The sequence below is a fragment of the Macaca fascicularis genome, chromosome 15 (assembly GCF_037993035.2).
Source record: "Macaca fascicularis isolate 582-1 chromosome 15, T2T-MFA8v1.1".
Lineage (NCBI taxonomy): Eukaryota > Metazoa > Chordata > Mammalia > Primates > Cercopithecidae > Macaca > Macaca fascicularis.
The window spans coordinates 15,108,065-15,131,692 of NC_088389.1; the positions used below are offsets into that span (position 1 = coordinate 15,108,065).

Consider the following 23,628-nt stretch of genomic DNA (forward strand, 5'->3'; position numbering starts at 1 on the left):
CCCTGCCAATAGGCTGGTCTCAGAGTTGGTTGTAAAGTTCCTTCTTTGATCCAAAAAAAAAAAAAAAAACCATCTGGATATGTATCTTTTTCTTGCTGCTTTTTCTTTTCTTTCTTTTTTCTTTTTTTTTTAATAGAGACAGGGGCCGGGCATGGTGGCTCACGCCTGTAATCCCAGCATTCTGGTAGGCTGAGGCTGGCAGATCACCTGAGGTCAGGAGTTCAAGACCAGCCTGGCCAACATGGTGAAACCCCGTCTCTAATAAAAATTAGATGGGTGTGGTGGCGGGCGCCTGTAATCCCAACTACTTGAGAGACTGAGGCACAAGAATCGCTTGAACCCGGGAGGTGGAGGTTGCAGTGAGCTGAGGTGGCGCCATTGCACTCCAGCCAGGGTGACAACAACAACAACAACAACAAAGTAGAGACAGGGTCTCCTTATGTTACCCAGGCTGGTCTCAAACTCCTGGGCTCAATCCTCCCACCTTAGCCTCCCAAAGTGCTGGGATTACAGGCATGAGCCACTGTGCCCAGCCTCATTAAATATGTTACTTCTTTCTTTTATGTTGCAATATTTCTCTCTTCCTGTTTTAACTTTGCTCATGGTGCCTTTTATTTTTATTTAATTAATTAATTTATTGTCTGAGACAGAGTCTCAATTCTATTACCCAGACTGGTGTGATCATAGCTCACTGCAGCCTTGATCTCCTGGGCTCAAGCAATCCTCCTGCCTCAACCTCCCGAGTACCTGGGACTACAGGCATGTGACACCACACCTGGATAATTTTTTTATTTTCCATCAGTAGAGATGGAGTCCCTCTGTGTTGCCCAGGCTGTTCTCAAACTGGCCTCAAGCAACCCTCCTGCCTCATTCTCCGAAAGTGCTAGGATTACAGGAGTGAGCCACTGTGCCTGGCCTGTGCCTTTTGTTGTACAGAAAATTTTTATTTTTGTGTGGCCAAATCTGGTTTAGTGAGTTACTGAGTTAAGTTCTAGACAAGGTTTTGATCACTTGGCTTAGCCTTGAGTATTTTTGTTTTGTTTTGTTTGTTTGTATTTTTTTTGAGACAGAGTCTCGCTCTGTCGCCCAGGCTGGAGTGCAGTGGTGTGATCTCGGCTCACTGCAAACTCCGTCTCCCGGGTTCACGCTATTCTCCTGCCTCAGCCTCCCGAGTAGCTGGGACTACAGGTGCCTGCCACCACGCCCGGCTAATTTTTTGTATTTTTAGTAGAGACGGGGTTTCACTTTGAGAATTTTATAAGTGTCCTCGGCCGGGCGCGGTGGCTCAAGCCTGTAATCCCAGCACTTTGGGAGGCCGAGACGGGCGGATCACAAGGTCAGGAGATCGAGACCATCCTGGCTAACACGGCGAAACCCCGTCTCTACTAAAAACGCAAAAAATTAGCCGGGCGAGGTGGCGGCGCCTGTGGTCCCAGCTACTCGGGAGGCTGAGGCAGGAGAATGGCGGGAACCCGGAAGGCGGAGCTTGCAGTGAGCTGAGATCTGGCCACTGCACTCCAGCCTGGGCGACAGAGCGAGACTCCGTCTCAAAAAAAAAAAAAAAAAAAAAAAAAAAAAAAAAAAAAAGTGTCCTCAGCAAACAAGTTTCTGGATCTAATCTTCTTCTCAAAAAGGGGTGCTTCCAAAGCTGCAACATGAGGTTCCTGACCCTCAACTGTGTGTGACTTTAGACAAGTAATTTCTTTTCTCTGGGTCTCTATTTTTCTTTTTTTTTTTTTTTTTTTTTTTTGAGACGGAGTCTCGCTCTGTCGCCCGGGCTGGAGTGCAGTGGCCAGATCTCAGCTCACTGCAAGCTCCGCCTCCCGGGTTTACGCCATTCTCCTGCCTCAGCCTCCCGAATAGCTGGGACTACAGGCGCCCGCCACCTCGCCCGGCTAGTTTTTTGTATTTTTTTTAGTAGAGACGGGGTTTCACCGTGTTAGCCAGGATGGTCTTGATCTCCTGACCTCGTGATCCGCCCGCCTCGGCCTCCCAGAGTGCTGGGATTACAGGCTTGAGCCACCGCGCCCGGCCTGGGTCTCTATTTTTCTACCTGTCAAATAGTGGGGATCAGGCCAGGCGCTGTGGTATACATCTGTAATCCCAGCACTTTGGGAGGCTAAGGCAGGCGGATTACCTGAGGTCAGAAGTTCAAAACCAGCCTGGCCAACATAGTGAAACCCTGTCTGCACTAAAAACACAAAAATTGACCGGGCATGGTGGCGCGTGCCTGTCGTCCCAGCTACTTGGGAGGCTGAGGTAGGAGAATCACCTGAACCCAGGAGGCGGAGGTTGCAGTGAGCCACGATTGTGCCATTGCACTCTAACCTGGGTGACATGAGTGAGACCCTGTCTCAAAAACAACAACAACAACAAAAAAAAAAAAACCTCTCCTGCAAAGCTGCTGGGAGGATCAGGTGGGCACAAACATGACAAACATACTTCTTAAACTTTTTTTTTTTTTTTTTTTTTTTGAGACGGAGTCTCACGCTGTTGCCCAGGCTGGAGTGCAGTGGCGCGATCTCGGCTCACTGCAAGCTCCGCCTCCCGGGTTCCCGCCATTCTCCTGCCTCAGCCTCCTGAGTAGCTGGGACTACAGGCGCCCACAACCGCGCCCGGCTAATTTTTTGTATTTTTAGTAGAGACGGGGTTTCACTGTGGTCTCGATCTCCTGACCTTGTGATCCGCCCGCCTCGGCCTCCCAAAGTGCTGGGATTACAGGCTTGAGCCACCGCGCCCGGCCATACTTCTTAAACTTAGAGATGTGGAAAGTGGGGAGTTTCTACTGCCTCGCGGGCTCTTGGACTGAGGTTCATGGAGGCAAACACTTCCTCTGGTTCTCTGCTGAATCCCCACCCTGGGCTCCGGGCCTGGCACAGAACAGGCGCTGTGGCAAATGCTGGTGGAGGAGATGGAAGAGCGTATATCTGAGTCAGTGCAGGCCTGGTGGTTGGGACCCTGGAGTCTGGGACCATATAGATTGTGTAACCTTTACCTCCCAGAGTACACAGGATCACAATAGCACCTGCCTCTGGGTTGCTGCGAGGATGAGATCAAAGAAATCCCACAAATAGCTTGGTGTGTAGAGAAATCCAGCGTGTTGAAAGCTAATCTATTCCATGTCCCCTGGGGCCCAGGCTACCAGTATCTGACTTTGCCCCAGGCTTGCTGCTGGAAGGTGCTAGAACTGCCTGGATACAGCTGGGCAGGAGGATGGGCCCGGCTGAGCTGGACAGTTGACCCCCGCTGTCCTGGCAGGGTTACCCACCGCTGACGAAGGTCCTGGCAAGTTTCTTTGGGAAGCTTCTGGGTCAGGAGATGGACCCGCTCAGGAATGTGCTCGTGACTGTCGGTGGCTATGGGGCCCTGTTCACAGCCTTCCAGGCCCTGGTGGACGAAGGAGATGAGGTGAGTGGGCAAGACTTGGGCTGAGTGGGACCGAGAGGTCAGGGCCGTGCTGACTCCAGCGGATTTGAACCTTCTATCAGGTCATCATCATCGAACCCTTTTTTGACTGCTACGAGCCCATGACAGTGATGGCAGGGGGTCGCCCTGTGTTTGTGCCCCTGAAGCCGGTAAGGATGCTAGGTAGAGGATGGATGGGCAGAGGGATCCAAGGCACGGGCTGAGTTGGACCCTGGGCGTTGGAACAGGAGGAAGGAAGTGAAGGAAGCCAGTTCCCCTAAGCTGGGAGGGCAGAGGGGAGGTGTGTGTGTTGGGATCCCAGGGGAGAGAAGGTGGGGATGGATGCTGGGGGAAGAGCTGCACGTCAGGTGGGTAAGTGGTGCCGCCCCTGCCACCTTGCAGGGTCCCATCCAGAATGGAGAACTGGGTTCCAGCAGCAACTGGCAGCTGGACTCCATGGAGCTGGCCAGCAAATTCACATCACGCACCAAAGCCCTGGTCCTCAACACCCCCAACAACCCCCTGGGCAAGGTACTGGAGGGACCTCCTTCCCTGGCCCCCTGCAGAGCTAGTCATGTCTCCTGCACCGTTACTGAGTTGCTGCTGTGGGGCCTCCGTGTGGGAGGGCCACACACAATGAGCTCTGAGGACCAAGGCTCCAGAGGTCCCAGGACAGGGGCAGGAATACCCAGGGAAGGCCTGAGGGCTGGAACAGTGAACTGGGCTGGGAGCCCCCATCACTTCCCAGTGACCATGGAATAGTGACTATGCTTCTCAAAGTATCTCATGTGTAACGTGGGAACCTGAGGGAACTGACCTCGTGGGTCATTGTTGCAGGGATCCAGTGCAATGGTATGGAACAGCCCATAGCACTGGGCTTGGCCGTATTCGCCATTTACTCATTTTTTCGAGACGGAGTCTCGCTCTGTCTCCCAGGCTGGAGTGTAGTGGCGTGATTTTGGCTCATTGCAACCTCCGCCTCCTGGGTTCAAGCAATTCTCCTGCCTCAGCCTTCTGAGTAGCTGGGATTATAGGCACCTGCCAACATGCCCAGCTAATTTTTGTGTTTTTGGTAGAGACGGGGTTTCTCCATGTTGGCCAGGCTGGTCTCAAACTCCTGACCTCCAGTGTTCTGCCCGCCTTGGCCTCCCAAAGTGCTAGGATTACAGGCGTGAGCCACCGCACTGGCCGCAGCTGTGTTCTGGGGATGGTCTCAGCTGCAGGTCTGGGCTCTCCTTGGGCATCCACAGGTGTTCTCCAGGGAAGAGCTGGAGCTGGTGGCCAGCCTGTGCCAGCAGCATGATGTGGTGTGTATCACTGATGAAGTCTACCAGTGGATGGTCTACGATGGGCATCCTCACATCAGCATTGGTGAGCCAAGCCTGCCCAGGGCCCCTCCCCTGCACATTGGTGGCAGGGCCTTGACCCCACCTGAGAGTCAGCGCAGGCGACTCTCAGGTAGTTAAACCTGGTAGTTAGAACCCAGGGTTCTGGAGCCCTGCAGATCCTGTGACCTTTGCCTCCCAGAGTACACAGGAAAACAAAAAACAATAGCATCTGCCCCCCTGGTTGTCGAAAGGATGAGGTCAAAGAAATCCTATGCTGGGCATAGGATTACAGGCTCATGTCTGTAATCCCAGCACTTTGGGAGGCTGAGGCTGGCAGATCACTGGAGGTCAGGAGTTCGAGACCAGCCTGGCCAACATGGTGAAATCCCGTGTCTACTAAAAGTACAAAAATTAGCTGGGCATGGTGGTGCGTGCCTGTAGTCCCAGCTACTCAGGAAGCTGAGGTAGGAGGATCACTGGAACCCGGGAGGCGGAGGTTGCAATGAGCTGAGATGGTGCCATTGCATTGCTGCCTGGGCAACAGAGCGAAACTCCATCTCAAAAAAGAACAAAAGAAAGAAAGAAATTCTGCAAATAGCTTAGTATGTAGAGGAGTCCAGGAAGTCAAGAGCCTATGGGTGCCCCCTGGGGTCCAGACCACCACCCTTCCCCTTACCCCTCACCCCAGTCTCAGCAGCTGCTCTGTTCGGCCTTGGGCAGCCAGCCTCCCTGGCATGTGGGAACGGACCCTGACCATCGGCAGCGCCGGCAAGACCTTCAGCGCCACTGGCTGGAAGGTGAGTTGCTGAGGGTGGGAAGTCACCAGCCCCTGCAAGATCCTTGGCAAGTGAGGTGGGCCTGGGAATGAAGAAGGCTTTAGCCAGGCCTGGAAGGACCTCCCCCACTACCTGTGCTCCTGCTCCAGGTGGGCTGGGTCCTGGGTCCAGATCACATCATGAAGCACCTGCGGACCGTGCACCAGAACTCCATCTTCCACTGCCCCACGCAGAGCCAGGTGAAGAGGGCAGGGGACGCCATGGGGGAGCAGGGAGACAATGAAAGAGCCCAGGCTGGCCCCCGCGTCAGGGAACAGCTAATCTGTCTGGGTGTCTGTCTGCCCTGCCTAGGCCGCAGTAGCCGAGAGCTTTGAGCGGGAGCAGCTGCTCTTCGGCCAACCCAGCAGCTACTTTGTGCAGTTCCCGCAGGCCATGCAGCGCTGCCGGGACCACATGGTACGCAGCCTACAGTCAGTGGGCCTGAAGCCCGTCGTCCCCCAGGGCAGCTACTTCCTCATCACAGACATCTCAGACTTCAGTGAGTGAGACTGGCCGCTCTGGGCAGGGCGCAGGGGCTGGAGGCTGCAGGCTGCAGGGGGCTCAGTGTGGCCTCTGTCTCCCAGAGAGGAAGATGCCTGACTTGCCTGGAGCTGTGGATGAGCCCTATGACAGACGCTTTGTCAAGTGGATGATCAAGAACAAGGTGGGCTGGGCCTCTGCCGTGCAGCCATGTGTGGTTTCACAGGTTGTGTGCTGCTCAAGGGTGCCCAGGCAAGAGGCTCCTGGGCCAGATCCTAGTCTGCCTCTGCCGTGAACCTTGGGGCAGGGTTGTATCCACTTAAAAGAACGAGGAGCCTTTTTTCTCTTTTCTTTTCTCTTCTCTTCTCTTTTCTTTTCTTTTCGCCTTTCTTGAGACGGAGTCTCGCTCTGTCGCCCAGGCTGGAGTGCAGTGGCACTATCTCGGCTCACTGCAAACTCCGCTTCCCGGGTTCACGCCATTCTCCTGCCTCGGCCTCCTGAGTAGCTGGGACCACAGACGCCTGCCGCCACGCCCAGCTAATTTTTTTTGTATTTTTAGTAGAGATGGGGTTTCATCGTGTTAGCCAGGATGGTCTTGATCTCCCGACCTTGTGATCTGCCTGCCTCGGCCTCCCACAGTGCTGGGATTACAGGCGTGAGACACCGCACCCAGCCTTTTTTTTTTTTTTTTTTTTTTTTTTTTGAGACAGTCTCACTCTGTCGCCTATGCTGGAGTGCAGGGCCGCAATCTCAGCTCCCTGCTACCTCCACCTCCAGGGTTCAAGTGATTCTTCTCCCTTAGCCTCCGAAGTAGCTGGGTAGCTGGGATTATAGGCACATACCACCACGCCTGGCTAATTTTTGTATTTTGTAATTTTGTAGAGACAGGGTTTCACCATGTTGGTCAGGCTGGTCTCCAACTCCTGACCTCAGGTGATCTACCCCACTTGGCCTCCCAAAGTGCTGGGATTACAAGCGTGAGCCACCATGCCTGGCCCAAGGAACCTGTTTCTCACTTGCACAGAGATACTGTGTGGGCTGGCAGGATTTCCTGCCTCTTTGGATCTCCGTCTTCCCATCTGTACAGTGAGGAGCTGGACCATTAACTCTGAGGTCCATCCAGGTTCGATCTGTGACTCTAAGGCTTTGTTCTTCTCTGGCTCTGCCCTGACCTGCTCGGTGAGCTTCCCTCTCTCAGCGTCTGTCTGCCCTCTATGCCCAGGGAAGGACTTGGAACGGCGTTCCGGGATCCTTTTCCTCTGACTTTGTGTTTGTTTTTGTTTTGAGACGGATTTTCTCTCTTTCACCCAAGCTGCAGTGAAGTGGCACAATCTCAGCTCACTGCAACCTCCACCCCTGGGCTCAAGCAGTTCCCCTGCCTCAGCCTCCCAAGTAGCTGGGATTACAGGCATGCGCCACAGCGCCCAGCTAATTTTTGTATTTTTAAGAGATGGGGTTTGGCCATGTTGGCCAGTTAGTCTCGAACTCCGGACCTCAGGTGATCCACCCGTCTCAGCCTCCCAAAATGCTGGGATTACAGGCATGAGCCACCACGCCCGGCCTTTTTCCTGTGACTTTGATGCAGCACTAGGTGCAGGATTGGAGCTAACTCTCCTTCCTCTCCTGGTTGTGGGAACCTGTCTGTCCCCTCCGGGGCCAAGGCCTGCTGGGCCACGAAGCCGTGTTGAGACATGTCCTTCCTCCTCCCCAGGGCTTGGTGGCCATCCCTGTCTCCATCTTCTGCAGTGTGCCACATCAGAAGCACTTTGACCACTATATCCGCTTCTGTTTTGTGAAGGTAAAGGGCGGGGCTGGGGGAAGAGAGACCTCCCAGAGCTTCCCAAGGCCTGCTGGGGGCATGGGGAGAGTGTGGGACTAATCTGTGCTGGTGCAGGATGAAGCCACGCTCCAGGCCATGGACGAGAAGCTGCGGAAGTGGAAGGCGGAGCTCTAGCCCTGAAGTCATACCTTGGCCCTGACATCCCCACCTGCCCGCAGAGATACTCTTGGGTGTCTGTCTTTGTCCAGGTTTCAGACATTTCCGGGTCGGGGAAGATGCTGTTGGGAAACCTCTTCTCTGTGACACAGAATGTTCTGGGTGGGAGCCGCCCTTCTTCATCTTAGAGAACCAAGTGCCTCCTGTCTGAAAGGTGAGGGCGGCCTGACCTGGGCCTCTCTCGGCTCCTCTGTAGGTGGATTTGTAGGGTCTTGGGTTGCTTCTGGTCTCTCCAGGCTTGGCCGAGACCAACAGTAGAGTCCCACCGTGTATCGATCACATCCCAGCCCTGCATGGGCCCTGCTAAGGCTCAGGCATAACCTCACCTTTCCTGGCTCATCTTGGCCTTGGGGATTTGCCTTTAGACTTGAGTGCTCAAGCCACTCCTTTTCATCCATAATAAAATGTTTAAGTTATTCAAATCCTTCTGACATTTCCTTTCTGTTTCACACTCGAGCTGATGGCTGATCTAACTTGGTAAGAATGCCCGGGAGAACCTCAGACACCCCCACAACTTTGTACAAATGATTTCTGTAGTCACATAGTTAGTGGCACAACCAGGCCTAGCACCCAAGGCCCCCAAATGAATTCCTTACTATTAATCTTTTTTGTTGTTGTTGTCTTTGTTTTTTAGACAGAGTCTCACTCTGTCACCCAGGCTAGAGTGCAGTGGCATGATCTCGGCTCATTGCAACCACCACCTCCTGGGTTCAAGCAATTCTCCTGCCTCAGCCTCCTGAGTAGCTGGGACTACAGGCACCCGCCACCACACCCGGCTAATTTTTGTGTTTTTGTAGAGATGGGGTTTCACCATGTTGGCCAGGCTGGTCTCAAACTCCTGACCTCAGGTCATCCACCCGACTCGGCCTCCCAAAGTGCTGGGATTACAGACGTGAGCCGCCATACCTGGCCTCTCATATTAATCTGATGGTAGCAGTTATTGGTGCTGGGTGTGGTGGGTGGGGTGAGGGTGTTGTGTGTGTGTGTGTGTGTGTGTGGAGAGGATTGGGGCTTGTGACAAGGAAGACATGGACATTCCCACAGGGGTGAGAGAACAGCACAGTGGGGGCCAGGAGGACCCGGGACTTAAATAATTCTCAGGAGGAGGAGGACTGAATGTTGATCGTGCACGCCCTACCTGCCAGGCACTCGGACGCACATTATCTTACACAGCCCTCTGAGACTGAGACCTGAGTTATCTCCAGTTCACAAGTGAGGAAAGCCCTCTGGAGGTGAGGTGAAGTGGTGTGCCCAGGCCAGGCCTTCTAGCTGGCTCCGATTGAGTCTCACTGGATAGCAATAGTAGCTCCTGAATTTCGTTGGAAGGTGGTGTTAGGGGCCTGGTCTCGAAGTTGCATTTGCATAGCAAGCACATGGGTTTGGCTCATATCATGTTTAACTGGGTGAGCTGATAGGAATATATCTTATAATAAAATACATATTAGGTCTTTGCCCCGGTCCTTAGTAAAGAATTCCTAAAATCCTTGGAGTTTCTGGAAGATAGGCATGTGGTGTTAGTCACATGGAATCCCTCTGCACTGTGCCATTACGGGCTCAGAACTTTTAGCCCATCGGGCCCCCTCCATCTCTGCCTCCAGGGAGGTGCGAGGGACTAGACTTTGAGCCCAATCACATGGTCTGTGTCTTTTTGTTAATCGTTTTTGGGGGGGGATTTTTGTGTTAGTTTTTTCACATGGCCAATGTCTTAGTCATGCCTACAAAATAAACCTGTCAAAAATCACAACAAATTTATTATAAGATCTAAGTTCGAGACCGGGCACGGTGGCTCACACCTGTAATTCCAGCACTTTGGGAGGCCGAGCCAGGTGGATCATCTGAGGTTGGGAGTTCAAGACCAGCCTAACCAACATGGAGAATTCCGTCTCTACTAAAAAATACAAAAATTATCCGGACTTGGTAGCAGGCACCTGTAATACCAGCTGCTTGGGAGCTTGAGGGAGGAGAATTGCTTGAACCCAGGAGGCAGAGGTTGCAGTGAGCAGAGATCGTGCCACTGCACTTCAGCCTGAGCAACAGTGAGACTAGATCTCAAAAAAATAAAAGGCATTAATGGCTCATGTCTATAATCTCAGCACTTTGGGAATCCAAGTTGAGAGGATTGCTTGAACCCTGGAATTTGAGACCAGCCCTGGCAACATAGTGAGACACTGTACAAAAAGAAAAAAAAAAAAATTAGTCGGGCATGGTGACTCACACTTGTAGTCCCAACTAATATAGTCTGTTAATTAAAAGAGAAAGAGGCTAGGCGCGGTGGCTCATTCCTGTAATCCCAGCACTTTGGGAAGCCGAGCTGGGTGGATCACCTGAGGTCAAGAGTTGGAGACTAGCCTGACCAACATGGAGAAACTCCATCTCTACTAAAAATACAAAATTAGCCAGGTGTGGTGGCGCATGCCTGTGATCCCAGCTACTCGGGAGGCTAAGGCAGGAGAATCGCTTGAACCCAGGAGTCAGAGGTTTCCGTGAGCCGAGATCACGCCATTGCACTCCAGCCTGGACAACAAGAGCGAAACTCTCAAAAAAACAAAAAAAGAGGCCAGGTGCGGTGACTTACTCCCATAATTCCAGCCCTTTGGGACGCCGAGGCGGGCGGATCACTTGAGGTCAGGAGTTCAACCAGGTTGGTCAACATGGGGTCAGCATCAACCCCATCTCTACTAAAAACACACAAAAAATTAGCTGGGCATGGTGGCGCGCTCCTGTAATCTCAGCTACTTGAAAGGCTGAGGCAGGAGAGTTGCTTGAACCCAGGAGGTGGAGGTTACAGTGAGCCGAGATCGCGCCATTGCACTCCAGCCTGGGCAGTGAAGCGAGACTCTGTCTCAAAAAAAAGGAAGAGCACATGAACGAATCTACAAGAAACCTGGATTAAATTATCTCATTTTCAGCTCCGAATCACACTGCAGCTCAAGGCCCCGGGGTCCCCATGTATAAAGCGTTACAGGAGCTAGGCGTGGTGGTGCGCACCTGTGGTTCCAGCTACTCGGAGGCTAAGGTGGGAGGATTCCTTCAGCCCAGGAGCTCAAGTCTGCAGTGAGCTAGAATCGCGCCACTGCACTCCAGCCTCGGCAACAGAGCGAGACCCTGTCTCAAAAAAAAAATTTTTTTAACAAATAAACTACTCAGAGATCTGAGTGTTGTATTTGTCCCAACTCAGAGCCATCCAAAATTCTGGACAGTACCCGTGATGCCGCCCATTTGGACACCTATTCCCCCCAACCTACACCAGCCCGTGTACTCCTGCAACGGTCTGGCGCCCAGGCCACGCCCCCGGGCGACATTGGCTTTCCGATTGGACAATTTAATGGAGGTGTGGCCGGAAGAGGCGAGTCTCATTGGCAGAGGCGTGACCGACGGTGTGTGCGGAACATGGCGGAGCGCGGGAGGAAGCGGCCGTGCGGCCCGGTAAGTGCGGGCGGCGGGACCCCGCGCAGGGCAGCACGGGGGAGGCGTGAGGACCAGTGGCTTGCGGACCTCCGCTGGGACCGGGCCGCGCCTCCTGCTGCCTGCTTCCCGCTGATCCCAGGCCGGAAGCCCCCGAAGGTGCGGCGTGAGCCGCAGCAGGATGGGAACAGCGCCTGTGTCCTCTCCGGAACCCCCCTGCGGCTCCCTGGCCCCCGCTGGATTACGGAGGCGGGACCCTGCTCTCAATCCTGAATCCGGTGCCCTTTCGTGGCTTATGTCTTCTGACTTCCAGGGCGACTGTGGGCAGTCCTGTCCCCTGAGCCTCAGTTTTCTACTCTGTTTTGTGGGAACTCATTCAACAGTTTCTTGAGCGCTTTCTGTGTGCCAGGCTGGGCCCCAGGCGCTGGGGATACAGCGGGTCCCTGCCCTCCAGACGCTTTCTGGGGCAGCAGTTTGCAGAGGTTCCTTGGCTTCCTTGCCGCCCCGTGTGGCGGGGCTGGCTGTGGTGCAGCAAACGGACCTCCTCCAGGTGTGACCATCAGCCTCACACTCATAATCCTCCTACCACTCCTTCTCCAGGGTGAACACGGCCAAAGGATTGAGTGGCGAAAATGGAAGCAACAGAGTAAGTAAGGGTGGGGGTAAGAGTATCTCCCATAGACCACTCCACCAGTGCTCAAACCCTGGAGAAAGACACCAACTTTGTTCCCTCTGGGTCCTGCAGCACCCAAAGTGGGGAGGCAGGGTCCGGGAGCCCTGGGGAGGCTCCCTTGCTGCCCTCTGGCTGCTCACCCAGTAGCTCTCCATAGTCCAGGCTGACCCAATGAGTGGGAACTGTCTGCTCGGCCAATTGGGATGTTCTTTTATCCAGAGAAAGAGGAGAAAAAGAAATGGAAGGATCTCAAGCTGATGAAAAAACTGGAGCGGCAGCGGGCACAGGAGGAACAGGCAAAGCGCCAGGAAGACGAGGAGGCAGCAGCAGAGAAGGAGGACCGCGGTGAGCTGGGGTCATGGGGAGGGCCACAGGTTGTGGCCCACAGTAGTTGTCCTGGAGGCAGAGCAGATCTGGAAGGGCCCTTACAGACAAGTAGGTCCAAACATCTTGTCCTGATGGAGAAGCTGAGGCCCAGAGAAGGGAGGGAGCCAACAAACCAAGTTCTGACCTCCTGCTTAGGTAAATTTCAAGCCTATGGAAGGTAAGCCTCATCTCTCTTTTTTTTATTTGAGATGGAGTCTTGCTCTGTTGCCCAGGCTGGAGTGCAGTGGCACCATCTCCGCTCACTGCAACCTCCACTGCCCAAGTTCAAGCAATTCTCCTCCCTCAGCCCCCCGAGTAGTTGGGATTACAGGCGTGTGCCACCACACCTGGCTAATTTTCGTATTTTTTAGTAGAGATGTGGTTGCACCATGTTGGCCAGGCTGGTCTTGAACTCTTGACCTCAGGTGATCCGCCCAATTCACCTCCCAAAGTGCTGGGATTACAGGCATGAGCCACCATGCCCAGCCCAAGCCTCATATCTCTTAGACCTCTAGAACTTCATGATCTTCCTGATTTTTTGACTTATTGAGCATTTTCTGTGTGCTTTAATTTCATTTTTCATTTATTTTGATTTCATAATAAAAATGACAGATCATGCCTGTAATCCCAGCACTTTGGGAGGCTGAGGCGGGCAGATCACGAGGTCAGGAGATCGAGACCATGGTGAAACCCGTCTCTACTAAAAATACAAAAAATCAGCCGGGTGAGGTGGCAGGCGCCTGTAGTCTCAGCTACTTGGGAGGCTGAGGCAGGAGAATGGCGTGAACCCAGGAGGCGGAGCCTACAGTGAGCCGAGATCACGCCACTGCACTCCAGCCTAGGTGACAGAGCGGAGCGAGACTCTGTCTCAATAATAATAATAATAATAATAACAACAAAAAACTACAAAGAAGAAAGGAACAATCCCAGCAAACATTGTAGCAAAAGTTTGTCCAAACAATTATATCTACTTATCCTTGCCTTGCATAGCAAAGTATAGATACAATGTTACAGCAGTGAAACCCTGTTATCTATGTGCTGCTTGGGATTTTTTGTTTTTGAGAGACAGTCTCACTCTGTTGCCCAGGCTGGAGTGCAGTGGCGCGATCTCGGCTCACTGCAATCTCCACCTCCCAGTTCAGTGGATTCTCCTGCCCTAGCCTCTGGAGTAGCTGGGATTACAGGCATGCGCCACCATGCCCGGCTAATTTTTGTATTTTTAGTAGAGACAGGGTTTCACCATGTTGGCCAGGCTGGTCTTGAACTCCTGACCTCAGGTGATCTGCCCGCCTCAGCCTCCCAAAGTGCTGGGATCACAGGCATGAGCCACCTTTTGTGTGACCTTGGGCCATGTATTTGACTTCCCGGGGCTGAAGGTTCCTGGTCTATAAATGGGGATAATGGCAGTATCCTCACTAAGGATCAGGTTAATGGCTATCGGGTTAATGTGCACACACTAGATATCAGCTTTATTAGATATCAGCTTTCATTTTATCCCCATTTGATAGCTGGAGAACTGAGGCACTAAGTGGGAGAGCCAGGATATGAACTTAGGCCATTGCTCCTAACTGCTCCATAGCCTCGCCCAGTGGTCTGCCCTGTTCAGAGGAGCCATGGAGATTGCTGTGTCCATTTTCCTCCTGGGAGACTGAGGCCCAGAGAGGGGAGTTGAATCTATTTTGCTCATCTCAAAATTCCTCCCACTTGGGAAATTCTCAAACCATGGACGCTGGGGACAGAGAAAGAGAGGAAGGTGGAGGGCCCTTGCCTCTCAGGCTGACTGGGAACACCCCTCCCCTGCTCAGGGCGGCCCTACACACTGAGCGTAGCCCTGCCGGGCTCCATCCTGGACAATGCTCAGTCGCCGGAGCTTCGGACCTACTTGGCCGGTCAGATTGCCAGAGCCTGTGCCATCTTCTGTGTGGATGAGATCGTGGTGTTTGATGAGGAGGGCCAGGATGCCAAGTGAGGGGCCATCCCACAGGGTGCCAGGGCTCAGGGAGAGGGAGGGGCTGCCGGGATGGGCCGAGGCTTCACCCTGCCCCTGTCCATATGCCTGGCTCTTCCCTCGTGTCCTGCCTGAAATACTCCTTCTGTAATCCTTAGGGGGTACAGTTGCCAGGTGGGGGTGATGACTGCAGAGGTGGGATTGGGAGCCAGAAGGTCTAAACCCGTATCTCAGCTGTCACCCAGGCTGGAGTGCATGCAGTGGCATGGTCATGGCTCACTGCAGCCTCTACTTCCTGCGCTCAGGTGATCCTCCCACCTCAGCCTCCTGAGCAGCTGGGATTATAGGCGTGCACTTGTAGAGAGGAGTTCTTGAAGCGGCCACAGCTGGATCCTGAGCCCCCGTCTCTCTCTCTCCAGGACCGTGGAGGGGGAATTCACAGGAGTTGGGAAGAAGGGGCAGGCGTGCGTACAGCTGGCCCGGATCCTGCAGTACCTGGAGTGTCCGCAGTAAGGGGGTCACTCCCCTGAGCATGAGGGAGGGGTGTGTCAAAGTGGAGGCCAGGGAGGAGGTAGCTTCCCCTGGGACCATCCTGAGGTCAGCATTCTTTCCTAGGTACCTGAGGAAGGCGTTCTTCCCCAAGCACCAGGATCTACAGTTTGCAGGTAACACTGTGTGGGCCCACCCCCCATTTCCCCTGGATTGTGCCACAGACACTGAGAGACCACCCAGTCCTACCCTGCCCTGTCCAGGTGGGAAAGCAGGCTCGGGAGAGCAAGACCTGTGCCTGATGCCAAGACGCAGGTCTGTGGCAGAGCCAGGACTCTGCTCCAGGGTCCCCACTGCACCCTGTGTGCCCTAGCACTTCCTAGACTCCTCCCGGCCCTGCCTCCACAGGGCTCCTGAACCCCTTGGACAGCCCCCACCACATGCGTCAGGACGAGGAATCCGAGTTCCGAGAGGGCATCGTGGTGGATCGGCCCACCCGGCCAGGCCACGGCTCCTTTGTCAACTGTGGCATGAAGAAGGTAGGAACAGAGAGGTGGGCTGGGACACACCTCCAGGACACACCCTAGCGATGGAGTGCAAGCAGATGGATGTTGGGGGGAGTCCTGGAGCTGCCCCAAAATCCCTCACTGATGCAAATTTGGGCCAGAGAATTGTGCAAAATGGGGCTCAACAGATAAAGCCAAGAATGAATTTACTGTTGCTTAAAAAGCAAATCAACAGAAGACAGTTCTCATGCTCCAAACAAAACCCTGCAGAAACAAGTTGAAAGTCACTCTGGAGCTGCTCCCGTGTGGCACAGAGCCAAGTTGGGACGAGGGCATTAATTTGCTACCTCTTTACCCTCAAGTCTTCTCAAATCAGAGGCAGAAACCTTTACATGTATGGAGTCCCCTCCCATCAGAAAGCACAACCCAGGCGCAGTGGCTCACGCCTGTAATCCCGGAACTTTGGGACACTGAGGCAGGCGGATCATTTGAGGTCAGGAGTTTGAGACCAATACGGTGAAACCCCGTCTCTACTAGAAGTATAAAAATGAGCCAGGTGTGGTGGCACGCATCCATAATCCCAGCTACTCGGGAGACTGAGGCAGGAGATTCACTTGAACCCAGGAGACAGAGTTTACATTGAGCTGAGATCACGCCACTGCACTCCAGCCTGGGTGATAGAGCCAGACTCCAACTCAAAGTGGCAGAGCTACCAAAATGCAGAAAACTGGGTTTCATGTACTTCTACCTTGTGCCATGAGCGCCCCAAAGGTGCGTGTTTGGCCAGTGACCTGTGTTTTGCAAAAATGGTCTCTTGTGAGCAGATTCAGCTGGTGCCAGGGGTGGAGGGTGACAAGTTGACCTGGACCCCTTGGTCCCTTGCCAGCCCCAGGGCTCCCCTGGTGGCATCTGGAAGAGCCGTGGCCCCTGCTGATTTTGAGAGGAATGGCACCCATTTCTTCTGGCTTCTCCCCAGGAGGTGAAGATTGACAAGAACCTGGAGCCTGGGCTTCGGGTGACCGTGCGACTGAACCAGCAGCAGCTCCCAGGTATCTGGAAGGTTCCCCAGCCCCCGGGTTGGCCAGACGAGCTCCAGGGTTCAGCCACCTCCCTCCATTCCCTCACCGCATCTTTACAGACTCTGTTACCCCTCCAGAATGCAAGACCTACCGTGGCAAAGTGGTGTCATCACAGGACCCTCGCACCAAAGCTGGTCTCTACTGGGGCTACACCGTCCGACTGGCTTCCTGCCTCAGTAAGCACAGAGCTCACTTCTCTGAATATCCATCCATCCCTCCGGGAGGTGGCCGGGAGCCTTGCCTGACCCAAATATCAGACCAAGGTTTTTGCCCTATCAACTTGCTGTGTGTCCTTGGGCAAGTCCTTTTCCTTCTCTGGGCCTTGTTCTCCCTGGATGTACTGCCTGGAATGCCATTAAGGACTACTGAGCCAAAGTATCATCATTGATCAATAATGTTTCTGTAGAGTTGCAAATGGAGGCAAAAGGGCCAGAGAAGTCAGAGGCCCACTTCATGCTCTTGGTGCCTCTTCCCATCCAGTCTCTGCCCTGTTCCCCAGCCAAGCACAGGCTTGGTGTCCGCCCTGCTCAGTCCTTGACTTCCCAGGAACAGCTCTACCCACCGCTGCCTCGGTACACACACACCCCTGCCTCAGTACACACACACACACACACAGAGCTCTTCCCACCCACCCCTACCTCAGTACACACACACAGAGCTCTTCCCACCCACCCCTGCCTCAGTACACACACACACACACACAGAGCTCTTCCCACCCACCCCTACCTCAGTACACACACACAGAGCTCTTCCCACCCACCCCTGCCTCAGTACACACACACACACACAGCTCTTCCCACCCACCCCTGCCTCAGTACACACACACACACACAGAGCTCTTCCCACCCACCCCTGCCTCAGTACACACACACACACACAGAGCTCTTCCCACCCACCCCTGCCTCAGTACACACACACACACACACAGAGCTCTTCCCACCCACCCCTGCCTCAGTACACACACACACACACAGAGCTCTTCCCACCCACCCCTACCTCAGTACACACACACACACACAGAGCTCTTCCCACCCACCCCTGCCTCAGTACACACACACACACACACAGAGCTCTTCCCACCCACCCCTGCCTCAGTACACACACACACACACAGAGCTCTTCCCACCCACCCCTACCTTAGTACACACACACACACACACAGAGCTCTTCCCACGCACCCCTACCTTAGTACACACACACACACACAGCTCTTCCCACCCACCGCTGCCTCAGTACACACACACACACCCAGAGCTGCGGCTTGTGGGGAGCAGGACCCGCACTGAGTTGGCCCCACACCCAGGTGCTGTGTTTGCTGAGGCCCCCTTCCAGGACGGGTATGACCTGACCATCGGGACGTCAGAGCGTGGCTCGGATGTGGCCTCTGCCCACCTTCCCAGCTTCAGGTGTGTACCTCCTGGCGCCGGGACCAGGGCAGGAGGAATGTGGCCAGGAACCTGCCTGGTGGGTGAAGCTGCCCAGATGGGCCCCTGCTGTCTGGGGATGGAGGGACAGGTCTGGGCACTGCGCTGGGTGGGGCCTTGATGACCACTCAAGTCACCCCCTCTTACATGTGCCAGGCATGCTCTTGTGGTGTTCGGGGGCCTCCAGGGGCTGGAAGCTGGAGTGGATGCTGACCCCAACCTAGAGGTGGCTGAACCCAGTGTCCTCTTTGACCTGTACGTCAATACCTGTCCTGGCCAGGGTAGCCGCACCATCCGCACGGAGGTGAGCCCGCCTGCCTCCCCGACCGCCAGCCGCTGGGGCCTTGGGATCTGTCCAAGGGGCGGTTGCCACTCTTGCCCTGTCACCCACCCTTGCCCATGGTGCCTTGTCTGGAGGTGGTCCTCTCATCCCCTCTTGGCCTCTTGCCACAGCAGTCTTGCCACAGCGATGGGACATGAGTGTAGCTGAGAGTCAACCATGGGTGCTAGTGCCCGTCCTGTGCTCCCAGGCAGGTGACCCAGAGGGCCCTGCCCACCCCTGCTCCGGGCCTCTGGTTCCTTAGCTGTGTGCTCAGTGATCTCCCAGAGCCCTGGTTCTGCTCCTTCCTTGTGTATGACCACGGTGGGCACAGCAGCTCTCCTCTTGGGGTCTCACTTGCATCTGTCCCACGGGGGAAGCCACGTGCAGCTGGAGCCTTTGTCCTGGGCCTCATGGAACCACTTTTGGAGTCAGGCATAACACGCGGTGCTACAGGAACTGCCGGCAAGGCTGGTCCTCCCATCAGTCTCGCAGGGCTGACAGCCCTGTCTACCCATCCCTAAGGCCTCGCCCAAGCCAAGCACTGAGCCTGATAACCACACCCCCCAGCCAGAACCCTGGCTCCCCCGCTTCCCATCCCTGCTGAGGGCTGAGAACTTCTTGCCCACCTCCTTGCCCTCCCCTGGCCCTGGGAGGTAGGCATTGTTACCTTTACCCCCATTTTACAGAAGAGGAGCCTGAGGTCCTCTTCTCAGGCTCAGAAGAGGAAGCTATGTGGTCCTCCAGGTGGCAAGTGTGCAGTGTGAACCTGGGCCTGTCGTTAACCTCACCAGGCTCTGCTAAGGACAGGGGACCCCAGTGGGCTGGGTCTTGGGCAGCCAGGCACTGAAGACAGGCTAGGAGTGGGGGCACCCGCTAGCCTCCCAGTCCGGTGCCCACTGCCACACTTCTCTTCCAGGAGGCCATCCTCATCTCCCTGGCCGCCCTGCAGCCTGGCCTCACCCAGGCCGGTGCCCAGCACCCCTGAAAGTTCTAAGGGGCCCAGGACATCAGTGAAGCAGCAGTGAAGCCAGGGGCTCTGCAGGTCACTTGGGATGGACGCCGCCAGACTTGTCTCCAAAAATCACCACCTTTAATGCTCCCCGGCCTGCACACGCCCAGCCTTGCTGGGCTCCACCCTCACTTACTGCCCGCCGTGATGGCCTTGAGGCTGCCTGCCCGTGCCAGGATGTTTGGTACAAAGAGCAGCCCCGAGGCCCGCTCAATGCTCTCGATGGGCACCAGGAAGCGCTCCAGTGGGATGGCCTCGTCGACAGGTGCGTTGGGCATCACGTAGGAGCGGAGCTCAATTTGCCCGCCTGCGGCCTCCAGGATCAGCACCTTGAAGAAGTGTGTGGGCACTGCCACGTGGTTTTTGCCGATGACCTGGTACTTCACATAGGATTTCCCATCAGCCTCTGTCCTGTAGGCAGACCCAGGCACAAGTGGGCAGGAGGCCTGGATGAACCCAAGGCCACCTCTTCAAGGAAGCCTTCCCTGATCTGTCCTTTAACTTCTGTCAGCCTGCAGGACGACTCCCTCACTGTGAGACTTCTGTAGCCCGCCTGGCTCCTCCTTGAGGCTGGAACTCTGTCCAGGGTGGAGGTTAACTCTCCCTCTGTTTTCCTTATGCCCAACACTGGGTCAGGTAGAGTGGGCGACAATAAATGCCGCTAGAAGAATTGAGCCTTCTGCACATTCACATTCATCTGGGGGGAGACTTAACAACTGTCCGTCTCTCCCCACGGGGGTGAGCACCAAGTGGGCAAGGACCATGACAGGTGACATCCCAGCACCAGCACGGGTGCCGGGACACAGGACGGGGGCTTCCCCTCAGCAGAGTCTCCTCCCTTGCCCCGGGCCCTAGGAGGCACCTGCTAATGAAATTTGATCAGTGCCCCAACCACCGCCTGTGGGCCAGGCCCTGGGGAAGCATGTGACATCAACCAAGAGGTCGCAGGTTTTATAGTGGGGGACACAGGTCCTTTGCCCACAGCACCAAGGAACTAGGGGATGAGGCAGGCCTGGACTCCACCCCGAGCCTGTGGATTCCAAAGTGAGCTGCTCAGCTCCACATGTTGCCTCTCAGTCCCAGCCCTCTGCAGGCCAGAAAAACCATGGAGCATGCCCAGAGGTGCTCCGTTGCTTCCATCTGAGAGGCAGGGCTGCAGAGGGGCAAGAGTGGAGGCCCCGGGTCAGGCAGATCTAGGTTCAAACTCCTGAGAAGGGTAGAGGAAAGTGCTCCAAGCAGAGCAGAGACTGAAGGTGGGAAAGCTCGGTGCACCGGGGACCTGCAGGGGTTTCCATATGGGCAGAACAGGATCGGTTGGGCATGCCAAGAGGTGACAGCAGGGAGAAGCGGGGGCAGATTCAGGGCCTGCTGCTGCCCATGGGCAGAGGAGAGATGGTCGGGGTACCCGACAGGTCTTGAGCTGTGGAAGTGGAATGAGGGGACCCGAGGCAGGAAAGCTTACAGGCTTGCCAGGAAACCAGATGAGTAGGGAACTGGTATTGACCCAGAGCCTGGGGCGAGCCTGGCCCTGTGAGTGGCAGGTTCTGCTGCCCCCCGGCCCCCTGGTTTCCACCTTACCTGGGCAGGAAGAGTGGCCCTGTGCAGACATAGACGTTTTGGTAGCTGCGGGTCAAGCTGCGGCTGTATTTCTCCAGGTTGTTCCAGGCATTCTGGTTGAGGTGGGGTACCTGGCAGGAGAGGTAGGGCTTAGCAGAACTGTGGCTGGCACCCTTCCTCCTCTATCAGAGGGCTGCCCCAGGCCCTGAGGGGATGGACACGCTCAGAGATGTCCAGTGAGAGACAAGCATGAGGAAACTGAGACTCAAGGAATGCAAGTCACTCTCTGAAACCACATGGAGTCAGGCAGGGCTGACAAGCGTTAGCCATCGCCCTCTGTCCCTTCCACAGCCCGGCTGTCAAAGTCTTTTCTCAGCTCCCAAGAGCCGAATGAAGGAAGGAACGTGTCTCCACCTTTCAGAGAGAAGGACTGAGACCTATCCCCAGCCCCTCCCAGGGGCTCATGGGAAGACCAGCCCTTCCAACCACCAACCCGTTCCTTTTCCCAGTCTGAGCCATAGGAAGAGCCTAGAGGGAATGTCATGAATCGACCTCCATCCTGAGCTCTCCAGGCCTCGGACAATGGAAAGTGGGTAGGGGGCTGTGCTCCCAGAAGGAATCTGGGTCAGAGGCTGGTGCCCCATGGGCTCCACCCAGAGCCCCATGGCAGTCTCCATCCTTTGGTGCCAGGACCTGCTGGGAACAGGCTGAGAGGGCAGTTGGCCCAGTGCACAGTGCCTGGCACTAACAGCCTGACCATGGGTCAGGTGTCTGCCTTGAAACTGCCCAAAGGCAGACAGGGTAGGACGATGTCTGGAGGCTCACGGTTTTATAAGCCAGGGGTCCCCAACCCCTGGGCCACGGACTGGTACCAGAACTGGGCCACACAGCAGGAGGTGAGCACAAGGCCAGCAAGGGAAGCTTCATCTGTATTTACAGCCATTCCCCATTGATCGCATGGCAGCCTGAGCTCCGCCTCTTGTCAGATCAGTGGCAGCTGGAGATTCTCACAGGCATTGGAACCCTAAGGTGAACTGCGCATGTGAGGAGGTTGCACGCTTCTTTTGAAAACCTAATGCCTGATCTGGCATTATCGCCGTCACCTCCAGATAGAACTGGAATAGATTGGAGGAAAACAAGCTCAGGGCTCCCACGGATCCTACATTACTGTGAGATGTATATTTCACTATATATTACAATGTAATAATAATAAAGTGTACAATAAATGTAATGCACTTGAATCATCCTGAAACCCGCCCTCACCCACCAAGCCGTGGAAAACCTGTCTTCCACGAAACCCGACCCTGGTGCCCAAAACGTTGGGCGCTGAGGTTCTACAACAGACAGTCTGCCTTCTGTTGTGTGGCACTGTGCCCATCACTTTGCCTCTGTGAGCCTCAGCGCCTCATCACTACCGCAGGAGGAAGGTGAATAACGGTATCATCCCCATTTTTTTAGACGAGAAAGCGACGCTCAGGGAGGTGCCCAGGGTTCGCAGGTGAAGCTCAAGCCCTGGTCGGCCTGCAGAGCCTGTGCCTGGAGCCCAGTGCTCCTCTCTCCCGTCACGGGATGTCACTGCGATGCCTGACCGGGGGCGCGTTGGGCGGCTGCCCCGTTCTGCAGAGGAACAAACCGAGGCCCCGAGAGGCCAGGCGCCCGCCCCGCATTCCGCGACCGGCCCGGGGCGCGGGCGCTACCTGGGGCGCGACGTTGCTCAGGTAGAACGTGTCGTCCATGGCCTTCTGGCTCCAGCGGTGGTTGGCGGCTGCGGCCAAGTGGCCGCGGTCGAAGCCGCTGCCGCGGTAGTCGGCGTTGGTGGCACGGTGGTACGCGTGCACCGAGTCGTCCTCGTGGAAGTCGCATGTTCGTCGGTCGCCGTCGCCGCGGAGACGCTCGGGTCGCAGCTGCTCCACCACCCAGAGCGCGCCGCGGGTGCGCGGGTCGTAGCACAGCACGTACGACTCGCGGCTCTTGAGCTGCGCCAGCCCCGGCAGCCCGTACTTGGCCAGCTCGCCCGGGCCGCGGCCCGCCGGTCCTCCGGGCACGGCTGGCAACTCAGCGGCCGCCGCCACGGGCAGCACCGGCAGCCGGCCCAGCAGCCCCGGCGCCGCCCGCGCGTCCTCCCGCCGCCGCCGCCAGCCCTCGGCGGCCGCGCCCAGCCCCGCGCCCAACGCCAGGGTCAGGCCGGCCCGCAGCGCCTGCATGGCCGGGGAGCGACCTCCGGCGGGCGACCCGCGAGGCTCTTAAAGGAGCCGCACCGCGGGAACCAATGAAGGGACGGGGCTGCTGGGGCCGCGGACGATAGCGTGACCTCCCTTCCACTCACAAACGCTCCCAAGGGGTTGAGAATCGGAACCCACAGGGGAGAAGCAGACCCCAAGCTGGTGTCCCCGGCGCCCTTTCTTTGCGCAGTTAAGATGCCGGCATGAGGGGCGTGCCACCGTCGCCTCAGCTCGCGATTGGCCACCATGCTGCCTGGCTCCGCACCCACCTAGCAGGCCCCCTGCCGGTCGTGGGGTGGGGCGGCACCCTCTTCTCTGCGCCTGCGCAGGGAGCTCCTGCTTAATAAGCTCCGCAGAGGGATCAAGCACTGTCGAGCGCTTTTATTGTCACGGGTTAGTCTCACCTGAGCTCCTAGTTCGCAGAGCAAGCACAGGGCCCCAGGTATATCCGGCCCCAGGCTATGCTCCATGACACCATAAAATAAGCCCCACAATTCTACCAGATCGGCAAAGGATTTTTTGTTGTTGTTATTGTTGAGACGGAGTTTTGGTCTTTGTCGCCCAGGCCCGAGTGCAATGGCGCGATCTCGGCTCACTGCAACCT

At 55.8% G+C, this 23,628-nt stretch overlaps 3 protein-coding genes across 41 annotated transcripts in view; 2 read left to right on the forward strand and 1 right to left on the reverse strand.

The window, feature by feature from the left end:
• The window catches only part of KYAT1 (kynurenine aminotransferase 1), a 44,142-nt gene extending 35,696 nt beyond the window's left edge, over positions 1-8,446 (forward strand). For 27 of the 37 annotated variants that reach the window (XM_045373877.2, XM_045373875.3, XM_065530018.2 and 24 more), the window contains 10 exons: positions 3,259-3,408; positions 3,489-3,575; positions 3,808-3,936; positions 4,656-4,776; positions 5,454-5,530; positions 5,659-5,748; positions 5,861-6,047; positions 6,133-6,212; positions 7,740-7,826; positions 7,923-8,446. In XM_045373877.2, coding sequence (XP_045229812.2) covers positions 3,259-3,408; positions 3,489-3,575; positions 3,808-3,936; positions 4,656-4,776; positions 5,454-5,530; positions 5,659-5,748; positions 5,861-6,047; positions 6,133-6,212; positions 7,740-7,826; positions 7,923-7,982 — 1,068 coding nt within the window. In that variant the 3' untranslated portion in view covers positions 7,983-8,446. Of the gene's footprint in view, positions 1-3,258; positions 3,409-3,488; positions 3,576-3,807; positions 3,937-4,655; positions 4,777-5,421; positions 5,531-5,658; positions 5,749-5,860; positions 6,048-6,132; positions 6,213-7,739; positions 7,827-7,922 lie in introns of all 37 variants that reach the window. The other 10 variants (XR_012424293.1, XR_012424290.1, XR_012424294.1 and 7 more) reach the window with 3 other exon arrangements.
• A 2,954-nt stretch (positions 8,447-11,400) lies between these two features.
• Positions 11,401-19,915, forward strand: SPOUT1 (SPOUT domain containing methyltransferase 1). Of its 2 annotated transcripts, XM_005580694.4 has the most exons (12): positions 11,401-11,450; positions 12,030-12,075; positions 12,322-12,447; positions 14,274-14,433; positions 14,836-14,925; positions 15,032-15,081; positions 15,314-15,444; positions 16,388-16,460; positions 16,568-16,666; positions 17,794-17,896; positions 18,071-18,218; positions 19,153-19,915. In XM_005580694.4, the coding sequence occupies exons 1-12, from the start codon at positions 11,415-11,417 to the stop codon at positions 19,219-19,221; spliced, it is 1,131 nt and encodes a 376-aa protein (XP_005580751.3). In that variant the 5' UTR covers positions 11,401-11,414; the 3' UTR covers positions 19,222-19,915. The 2 variants fall into 2 exon arrangements, with proteins under 2 accessions (XP_005580751.3, XP_073872438.1); XM_074016337.1 differs by lacking the exon at positions 14,274-14,433.
• On the reverse strand, positions 19,305-23,212 carry ENDOG (endonuclease G). 2 transcript variants are annotated; one of them, XM_015436361.3, is made up of 3 exons: positions 22,500-23,212; positions 20,824-20,933; positions 19,305-19,656 (listed from the first exon to the last, which is right to left on the reverse strand). In XM_015436361.3, exons 1-3 carry the CDS (start codon positions 23,004-23,006, stop codon positions 19,374-19,376), a joined length of 900 nt encoding a protein of 299 aa, XP_015291847.3. In that variant the 5' UTR covers positions 23,007-23,212; the 3' UTR covers positions 19,305-19,373. The 2 variants fall into 2 exon arrangements, with proteins under 2 accessions (XP_015291847.3, XP_073872449.1); XM_074016348.1 differs by having other exon boundaries at positions 19,305-20,398.
• Positions 23,213-23,628: the final 416 nt, after the last annotated feature.